The 10,560-nt window shown below is 37.6% G+C and overlaps 2 protein-coding genes across 2 annotated transcripts; both read right to left on the bottom strand.

The window, feature by feature from the left end:
• Positions 1-102: 102 nt before the first annotated feature.
• Positions 103-4,039, bottom strand: GCK72_017430 (uncharacterized protein; the record flags this gene model as incomplete). The annotated part of the gene is made up of 7 exons (XM_003102302.2): positions 103-195; positions 243-435; positions 483-604; positions 2,411-2,560; positions 2,614-2,695; positions 2,754-2,934; positions 3,829-4,039. The coding sequence occupies 7 exons, from the start codon at positions 4,037-4,039 to the stop codon at positions 103-105; spliced, it is 1,032 nt and encodes a 343-aa protein (XP_003102350.2).
• A 3,170-nt stretch (positions 4,040-7,209) lies between these two features.
• Positions 7,210-8,299, bottom strand: GCK72_017431 (uncharacterized protein; the record flags this gene model as incomplete). Its single annotated transcript, XM_003102354.2, has 5 exons — positions 7,210-7,249; positions 7,299-7,369; positions 7,775-7,985; positions 8,038-8,136; positions 8,190-8,299. 5 exons carry the CDS (start codon positions 8,297-8,299, stop codon positions 7,210-7,212), a joined length of 531 nt encoding a protein of 176 aa, XP_003102402.1.
• Positions 8,300-10,560: the final 2,261 nt, after the last annotated feature.

Consider the following 10,560-nt stretch of genomic DNA (forward strand, 5'->3'; position numbering starts at 1 on the left):
ATCTTGTCACAGTTTGGTACATTACTTTTTTTGTTCTTTTCCCCCCGAAAAATCTCCCCCTTCTTGTCTATCATATATATTTTCTCTATATAAAGCTTGTCCTTAAAACTGGACGATACGAGAAACAGTTATCACTAGGACGCCGATCAGTGTGAAGATGTAGGCGACGCCGAGGAGAAGAAGGTTTCGACGCTCCTGGAAACAATTCATTGGAGAAGAAAGGTAATTTCAGAAGCACCAACCGATATCTCCTTGAAGTAGAAGACACTCCATGCAGAAGTCACCAAACCCGGAGCCATCATACAGATCGGATAAGAAATTGTTGGCGATAAATGTTCGTTTGCAATGAAGAAAAAAGCCATCGCAGAAGAGAAGAAGACACCGCTGAGCATCGAAGGTAGCACTATTCTTGGTGGAATCGCTGGTTTTCCTTTTCTGAAACCAAAAATTGACTAAACTTTCAGCTTTTCAAAAAGACTCACTTCACCAGACAATAGAAAACAAAAATCACAATGGAAACGAGTATTACTCCGGTGAAAAACGAGAAATGAAACGAGACGGATGACTTGATTTCAGTGGAAAGTGGATAGATGTCGTGGCGGGTCTGGAAGTGAAAAGTAGAAAAAATAGAGAAGAGGGTCTAGATGTCTGTCGGTTTGTACGGATGTCCGCAAGCCCTGTTCGCTATAAATCCTGGTTTTTTTGTTGTGAAAACTCATTTTTGGGTGCTTTTTGGAATGCTGGTGCTGAAAATCGTGGTACTTTTCTCAGAAATTTTTCGTTTTCGCGTTTTTCGAGAATTGTTGCACTGAACGGCTATGGTTTCCGTATTCAGGAACCGCCCGGATTTCTGTCTGTTTGTCCGGATGTCCAGGACAGAAAAGTTGTCATTTTCATCGCGATTACCTCGTCTACTTCATCAAAAGTCAGAGTTTCAGAAAACACGCCCCGCCCACTGAAAATGTTCCGAATTTTTGTGAAATTTACTTCCGAACTTGCTGATTTCTGAGATTCTAAAAGTGTTTCGAATCAGCGATTTGCATTTTGTTGAAGCCAAATTATCGTGATGGGAAAAATTTGTTTGTAAAAAATTATTGAGATTTGCGTAATAAAAAAATGAATCAAAAATAAGGATAGCAGAAGTTTGTAGAAAGTTTCAGAAACGGAGGGATTTAATCTAGTATTTCTGAAGTACAAATACGTTTTTTTTTAGGTTATTTTTATCTATCTGGGAATACAGTACCGCCCTGAACCTTGGTCGTTTTCAGCTAAAATTGTCTAACTTTGAGAGAGTGTAATAGTAATTCTGATTATCACATCCAGTAGATTTTTAATGAATCATATAGATCAAAAACAGAGCTCCATTTTTGCAGTTGACAACTTTTTTGTCCGGACACTCCCTAGAGAGTTATGGTCATTTTAAGACGACAGCTGAAAAATCTCCTTATTTTTCGCTGAAATTGGTCGACTTGAGGGAGAAGTTACTTCGTCAATACGTAACTTGCTAGAGAAAGCCCGTACAAAACAGTTGGCAACTACAAAAATAAAGCAGCTCTACTATTGATCTATATGATTCATTAAAATTTTTCCTGATGGTACAATCGGAACTACCATGACATACTCTCAAATTTGGACAATTTCAACTGAAAACGGCCAAAGTTCATATCCTATTGAACGGTACTGTAAGTGAGTCCAAAATGACCTAGGATCCAGAGTTGTCCGGAATCCGGATTCCGGAAATTCCGGATTCCGGAAATTCCGGATTCCGGAATTCCGGGTTTTTTTGACATTTCGGTTCCGGTTTCGGATTCCGGATTTTTAAAATATGATTCCGGTTCCTGATTCCGGACTCCGGAAAATGAAAATTTTTATTCCGATTCCGGATTCCGGTTTTGTGAGTCTCCTTTTTCCGGAATTCAGAAGTTGAAATTTGGAAATTGTTTTGAGTTTAAAAGACAGCTATAGTAATTCTTTTTCGGTTTTGATCTTCAAAAGTAGTTTAAAACTTTATATATCATCGAAAACACTCGAAAAAATGACTTGGCCTTGCAAATTTATCGAATCATTCCGAATTCCGGATTCCGAAATTCCGGAATTCCGGGTTTTTTGTCATTCCGGTTCCGGATTCCGGATTCCGGATTTCAAAAATTTTATTCCGGTTCCGGATTCCGTATTCCGGAAAATGTAAAATCTCATTCCGGTTCCGGATTCCGGATTCCGAAAATCGAAAAATCTCATTCCGGTTCCGGATTCCGGATTCCGGAAACTGAAAAATGGCCTTCCGTACAACTCTGCTAGGATCCAACAGATAGAGTTCCTACTTCAGTCTCGATGGGTTTCTGTGCTCATCCGAATGTTTGTAAATGTGTCCGAATATCCATTCACCCACAACTTTCAAATAAAAACTAACCATCAACAGAGTAACTGGAGTTGTCATGACACCCAACGACAATCCAACAAGTATTGTTCCAATCCACGCCGCCACTTTCCTCACCGAATCATTCATATCGACGTCTTCTTTCTCGGCATGTTGCTGTCGTTCTTCCATTTCTAATTGATTCTGAAATTCAAAATTCTCGTGGTTTAATCGGAATACTCTCTAAATCTCCTTACCATTGGTACTACTTTTACATGTGGATCTATCACTTTCACTGCTCGGAAAACATTGATTTTTATGAATGGATATATTGCTGAGCTGAAAATAAAGGCAGTGACTACGTTTATCTGAAAATAAAATGACTGAAATTACCTACCCAAGAATAAGAAGAGCGATTCCAGAATAATTCAGAATATTGCTCATTGGAAGTGATGGAGGTACTCCGAATAGACCGAAACGGGATATTGCCCATCCAGTTAGGCAGGATATGGAGGAAGCGAATAGCATGAACATTGCCATTCCAACATGAGTCATTATGGGGACAGCGAAGGAATTGGCTGGAAAATTGATTTTGGTAATTTTGGTCAACGATTGATAACTCGGCGAAGAGAGAAATAATAGGTTCAGAAGTACAGTACCGTTCAAAAGTATATTAAGTTTTGGTTTTTTCAGTCGAAAAGGTCAAACTTTGATAGTGTGTCATGGTAATGCTGATTGTCCCATCAAGTAGATTTTTGATGGATCGTACGGATCAAAAGTAGAGCTCCACTTTTGTAGGTGACAACTTTTTTGTACCGACACTCCCCAGAGAGTTATGGACATTTTTAGACGAAAGCTCAAAAATTGCACTATTTTGCACTGAAATGGGTCGATTTGAGGGTTTACTTTGACGTTATGTAACTTGCTAGGGAGCGTCCGTACAAAAATGCTGTCAACTACAAAAATGGAGCTCCCACTCTCTAAGTTGGGCATTTTCAACTGAAAAAGGCAAAACTTAATATACTTTTGAGCGGTACTGCATGCCGCAAAGGATCTCTTGCTCAAAATTTTTAATTTGGAGTGTCCTGAATAATTATAAATGAGCTACCAAACTTCTATGATTAGAAAACTGAAGTTACGAGGATTCTGAAAGGGTCTGCAAATCTTGCTAATACTAAAATGAGCAGAGCTACACGGTTTCTTGTATGCGAGAAAGCGAAGCTAGTTATCACCAAAAAATTATCAGTCCGTAGCCTTACTTCAGTTTTATCATTAGTTAAGAAACTTCCGCTGAAAATTTCATGTTCCTCACAAAGCAATTCAATGTTTGTCTGAATTCTCTGTTTTACAACTGTCTTTCAATTTCCTACATTACTTTTTAATAGGGCAAATCTACGAGTCTAGACTATTCTAGATTCCAAGTCCTATAAAAATCTTCCTGATGTTTCCCACAACTGAGATGCAAAACTCACTAGCCGACCAAACCGCTCCTCCAACCATCGCCAAACTGTAGATTCCAGGAAACTCCATATACACATAAATCGCAAAACTAACGATATATCCAGCCAGACACATGAACAACTGAGTAGCGAATCCATCTGTAGGAGGGCATGCTTTAATTGGAACGAATAGAGTTCCGAGGAGAAGACAAGCACCCAGACAAGCCAGTAGACCAATGAGCATTGTTTTTTTATCCGGTCCGATAGAATATTCTGACCAAATCTGTGTTTATAACGGATTAGCGAGAAGTGAGACAGAGGAATGTACAGGTTTATTGTGGCAGGTAACAACAAAAGTGGAAACAGTTTTTCTGCGTGATGCAAAAACAAATTGTTTAGAGTATTCATAAATGGTGAAATGGCAACAATAGGAAAGAAGCATGATGCTTATGAAGACAACGTCTGAAAAGATGTGGAATTCGAAAACTTGATGCTGATGTCTTTTTGTATTTTGTAGTTGTAGGTTGTAGCCGTTCGGGGGAAGAGATGAAAACTTTCAAGTTGAAAAAGATTTTGGTGGAAAGCTAAGGGAAACCTAAAACCACGTCCACAGTTCCGAGTTTCGACCTCCATCATTCCAGAACTGTGGAATTTAGGAAGAGTAAAAATCACAGAAATACTTGAAAAACTGGTGTAAAAGGACAAAAAGTAGGCTTTTCTTCAGCCAAAAAACTTCACTTATTTCCGCGAATTTTCTGATCTTTCCTCTTGGAATTTCGAATCTTTGCGACAAAATCAAATTCCGACTTCCGGATAAGAAAGTTTTACTTCCATGCAACTCTGGTTTGTCATCAGCGTAATGTAACTGCAACTACCGTAACCCAAGAGTACCGTAGACAACGAGACCTCTCTTTTGCTCAGACTTGCAGTCGACTCGGAGTCAAAAAATGTGCACAATTTTTTCACAAAATTTTCCGAAATGTTTAAAATTTTCATCAAAAATAGGCATAAATCCTATGTACACTTGAGTTTTACCGATATGTACAAGTTTTATCGATATGTAGTCGAAAATTCGACTTTTTTGCAAAAAAATCGAAAAAATTTCAAATTTTTGTACTGTGACCCGGGCCAGGCCGGGCCGGGCCGGTGAAAATTCTCAGATCGGCCCGGCCCGGCCCGTTGCAAGTCTGCTTTTGCTCGTTCTAGCAAAAATAAACGCTCCCAGACTTTGCCATTTCATAAATGAAACTGCTGCATTTCCCTTTTCTAGACCATAGCAAGATATTCAAAGATCTATATGTAGAAGAACTGTTGATTGTATCATTCTGCTCTTGAGAGAATCGAAACAGGTCTTCATACTGTAAATGTGCAAAAACTCGTATTCCAACAAGTAAGAATAGTGATTTAAATATCATATTCACAAGTTTCATCGGATGAAAACATGCTACCGAAAATAGTGACATTTATCATTTCATATTTCGTTGATGATCGTCTTCTTTGTCATTCTTTATCTGATATGATTTGAGAGCGTTATTTATAGATTTATGACCGGAAATGGCCGATCCACCTTTTCCACTTCCGGTTTCGTTTCCCTCAATATCTCTTCTTTCCTTTCGGTACGGCATCGCACACAACTGTTTATCTATATTCTCCAAACACTTCCCTTCTCGTTCCCCCTTCTATCTATGAACCTATAATGAAATTTTTGAGATTTCCAGCTTTGGTTCTTGAAAAAATATTTGAGAACTTCGTCGTATCAGAACTATTGTTTCTATCCTTCTGTTCAAAACGGATGAGTTTTTTGATTCAGTTATTAGAAAAAAATCGATTAAAAGACATCAAAACTATAAATTATTATTTTGTTTCCGATGACCGTGTTATGATTCTTGGTCTAAACATTAATAATAAACCTTCAATTGATTTTGTGCTGACACCTGTTGAAAAAAAGAAAATTGCTCCGATGGGATTGTTTGGAATGGACAAAGATATGATTTGCTGGTAGGTGTTCTATCTTTTTATGTCAAAATTTTCGTTTTTTCCAGCATAGATTGGAGTTCGTTGTGTTGGTACTCTAAATATTTATACGATAAAAAGAAAAAAGAAGTCATTGTCCAAGGAGTTCACAACTACCTTTATCAATTTTTCGGACCGTCCATCCAATATCAAGTTGTGTCCGATTGCGACGAGCTACCACCAAAACTTGAGAATATTCAACTCAGTCACATCGCATTGACTAAATTGAAAACGAAGCAACAAAAAGTGGAAGATTATTTTAAAGCTTCTCCATATCAAGAATACATGCGAATTCATGAGAATATGAATGGAATGATATCCCAGAAGTCAGTTGTCTATTTAACGAAACACTTGGAAATCGACTGTTGTCACAGCTTCGGAGATGATGCTTTGTTTCGATTCAAAGGCAGTTCCCTATTGTTGGTCGATGCAATGTTCAGTGACAAGACTATAATTCGTTTTCTAAACGAATGGAAGTCTGGAACAGCATTTCAACAGCTGAAACATCTATCAATACACTGTCCTTTGTATCCGTTTCTCGACCCTTCCACAGTACAGAGGGAAGTTGGAATGCAATATTTTGAAGGTTTTCTAGAAATGAAGTGGAAGCAAAGGTTTGTCAATTTTCAGATAATCACACACATTGCGCTTACAGACTTAAACATTTTGCAGGACTATGGTGGGTAGATTTCAAGACAAACGATGGATTCACAAAAGTTTTAAATCTCGTGATTATTTGATAAGAGAATTTGATGGAGCTGGAGCATCGATTCAGATTTCATCCACACACTTCAATTTTGTTGTCTGGAGTGCGAGTAAGAATTCACAGCATATTTGAACAATTGGTGTTCAGAAAAAAATTTTCTTAATTACCGTAAAAACTGTATTAGAACGGCATGTCGTTCTATTTTTCAACTGTCTTCCAGATAAGTTTTGGTGGTTTTTGAGACTCTTAAAAGTTCACTAAAGAATCTTTTCTAGATGATCTACTACTATATCTAATTTTAATCAGAATCATGGAAAATCTCCAGGACAATGCTAGTTGTGAACTCTGAGCATGTAGGAGGTGCCGTTATAATACAGTTTTTATGGGACTTCGTTTGTAATTTTTTTGAAATAAAAGGTTTATCTTCCCTTAAACATTCCAGATTTTCGATAAGAGAATCTAGTGTGGCATTAGCATCCATCAAGATGTCACAGACTCATTTTAATTTTGTTGTCAGAACTGCACCTATGAATTCTTTCTCATCGCTTTATGAGTGATAAAAGCTTAAAACTGTACAGATTTATTTTTTTAAGAATAAGAGAAAGAAAGAAAAGAAATTCAAAAATGGCAACAATTTTTAAAAAATGGGCAAGAATTATTTATCGAGAAAATATGTAACGTAGGTAATTAGATGATCAGTATGGTTGACGTTCGAGACAATTCTTGAGAGTGTGTCTGGAAGAAATTCATTATTTTTAACTTGATGATCATACTGGGTTCTTACTGAATTGGGTATGGGTTGGAAGCAGCTTGCCATGAGAGGTTCTCATCGAATTGCCAGTATCCTTGTCTCACCTGAAATCAGTAATTGTGAATAGAAGTTTACGTTATATGAGAATTGAAAAGTGAACTAAAAATTTCCCTTTGTATTAGTTCGACACAGTTCTTACAACCGCCGAAATCGAAGAAATTGATAAACTCAAAAAAGAGACATTTTTCAAGGGCATATCGGTGGGGCGCAGTTGTAAGAACTGTGCCGAGCTAATAGAAAAGCCAAATATTACATCAGTTTCCTACGACTTTCAGTAAAACCTGAGAACTTTAGTAATGTTTTCGGACCACGAATTACGCTAAAGATTCAAATTCGAATAGTAATACGTAACAAAACTAGATTTTCATTTTTGTAGTCTTGATACAATCCCTCACAAAAGAGTTGTTGAACAATGTCACCCAGATGTTTCATTTTCAACAAAAACTCACATTTGGAACCTGCTCTCTGTGCACATTCTCAAACAATCTGATCTCATCTTCATGAGATTCCGGGTCCATCACAGTAGTCGTTGTAGTAGTCGTTGTCTTTTTGATTGGAATCTCTCCATGATTATCAAGAAGGTGAGCGGCATATCCACAATGGAAGAGTAGAATTCCAACGATAATGAGGATAAGGGCAAGTGGGATTAGGGCGGAGGCGCTGAATTCGGGTATATGTACTTTTATAGAAATAAATAAGTTTAGGAACTTACACTCCAGCACATTCAATGGCAATACAGGTGAGAAGCATAGCGAGGAGAATGATGACACCGAAGAAGAAGAGAAGAGCACCGATGATGAGCACGCATTTTCTGAAAAACGCGCTCCATTGTACTCTTTGTTAGTTACATTCGAGCTTGCTCACCTCGCTGGCCAAATTCCCATATACGCCGGTAGACATGGGAAGCAAAAGACGGGCGGAGCCCTCCTACTGTACCACGGCACGTATTCCCCGTCCGTCACTATCTTCACCATCTGAAAGGAATCAGTCGGAGTCGGGGTAGTAAAGAAAACGAAACGGCACTAACGTTATAGTTTGCACATGTTTTTCTCTTGCTTCAAGAAAATTTTTCAACGGGAACAGAAGGGAGAAAGAGATATTTGAAAACGTGTGTGTGTTTTTTTTGAAACGGAAGAGAGGAGAAGAAAATGAGAGAAGGATCCTACTAATACATCTGAAGGGAAAAGAGAGAATAAAAATATTAGTATGTGTTCTCAAGCGTTTTAAACTGGGTAATTGTTGGAAATAGGGTGAAATGGGAATGAAGGTTTATGAAGGTTGTTGGAATGATTATGAGCAATATTTTATCAAAAAAACTGGAAAAGATATGGCGCAAGCCTCTGAAATACTGAAGAAAGGGTCTTAAATCTAATGAACCTAGTTTGGCTATTCTGGAAATTTTTAAGCGCGTTATAGAAACTAACATCAACGGCTAATAAAGCAGTTTCCGGAAAATACTTACAAGGGAAGTCTTTGGAGACGCGGCTTTTAAAAATCTATGCATTTGGTCATAGGTACTTTCGACTACGGGGAATTCATTTCTGCAGTCAAAACCTGCTAAATGTCTCTGCGAGACGAGTTATGAGCTCTCAAACTTTTCATATGGTCAAGCTTTTTCACATGGAATTACAAATCGGCTGTCACCGTGTGGTTTAATTTGTGTTTCCCAGCGGTTTACCTGTGCTCGTACGTTTAAAAAAAATAAAATATTGTGTATACTATTTGCGATTTGGAATTCCATGTGAAAAAGCTTAACCATATGAAAAGTTTGAGAGCACATAACTCGTCTCACAGAAACATTTAGCAGGTTTTGACGGTAGAAATGAATTCCCCGTAGTCGAAAGTAACTATGACCAAATATATACATAGATAGTGTTTAATTTGGTTAGTCCAATTTTGGACAGGTTCCAAAAATAGTGAATATTTTACAATTTTTGGTTATTTTGGTATAAAAAGTTTGAACTTCAATCTTTTTTGTAGTTGACAACTATTGTCTACGGGCTCATGTTGAACTGAAACAAGATATCGCTATAATTTTCTGTGTAAAATAGGAATCAGTAAAGTTGAAACTATAAAAATCAAGATCTACATTAAGAAAACGCATATTAAAGTAATATTTTATGTCTTCGTGACTAGGTAATTTTCTAGCTCTTCAACTCAACAATCCAATTTCATAATAGATCTGGCTCATGAACCAACATGGGGCAAGTTCAACAAGAATCTTTTCAATTACTATAACCGTAGTTACCAAGTGTTCTAAAAAGTCATAAAAACCAATCGATACTTCTCGAACCTTAGTATCCTCTCTCAAATCAGAGTGATTGTTGTTGGTGTTTTCTTTCTTTCTCTTCCTTCCCATCAGCTCCACCCCTCCCTTGGCTTTTCTTCTTCTTCTTTACAGCAGCATGTGCTCTTCTATCACACACAGATTCCTCGTCTCTTTCCTATCTTCTCACTCGGGATTCTCTTCCGAATCCATACTATCTCTCGTGCCATTCTCGAGGTCTTGGATCAGTGGGAAGAGAGAAGATCAGTGGGGGCGGATGGGGAAGGAAAGAAATGTTAGCGAGGGAGAAAGTAAGAGAAAAGGAAAGTTTCGAAAGGGAACAAGAAAAGGTCTTATTTGGGTGAAATGAATGTTTGAAGGAAGTTAAGGTGCGCGAAATATGAGTTGTGTTATGTATGGGGGTCGAGAATGGGCGGTATGTTTGCATGAGTCATCGTGAGAGAAGAAGAAATTTCATAAGTGGAAATAGGGCAGATTCTTAGGGCGAAAATGGGGAGAAGATAATAACTCGATTAGGAAGGGATGGGAGAAAAAAACTGAATGAAAATGCAAGAAGATAATTGAAAAGTTAGAAGAGATAGTTGGAAAAAATAGTGTCACAATGCAATTGAGAGAATTCCAGGTCGACTGTTTAGCTGGAAAGACACAATGCCGTTTTGACATGGTCTTTCTGAATAAATAGGAAGGTTTGTAATAAAACACGGTTATGGGTGTAAAGTTTAAATTTTGAGGATTCTAATACTATTTTCAAATGTTGCTCCTTGTTAGAGTGAACCGAGATATATGACTTTAAGTCAAGAATTTTTGCTGATTCGACAAAAAGGATATCAAAAAGGAACTCGCAAAATCGAAATTCTCTCAAACTCAAGTCTACCAGATTATTGATATTATCACGGAACCGTGATAAAAGTTTGAAGTTTTTAGAGCGATACTATAGATGAATCTGTG

The sequence above is a fragment of the Caenorhabditis remanei genome, chromosome V, assembly GCF_010183535.1.
Source record: "Caenorhabditis remanei strain PX506 chromosome V, whole genome shotgun sequence".
NCBI lineage: Eukaryota > Metazoa > Nematoda > Chromadorea > Rhabditida > Rhabditidae > Caenorhabditis > Caenorhabditis remanei.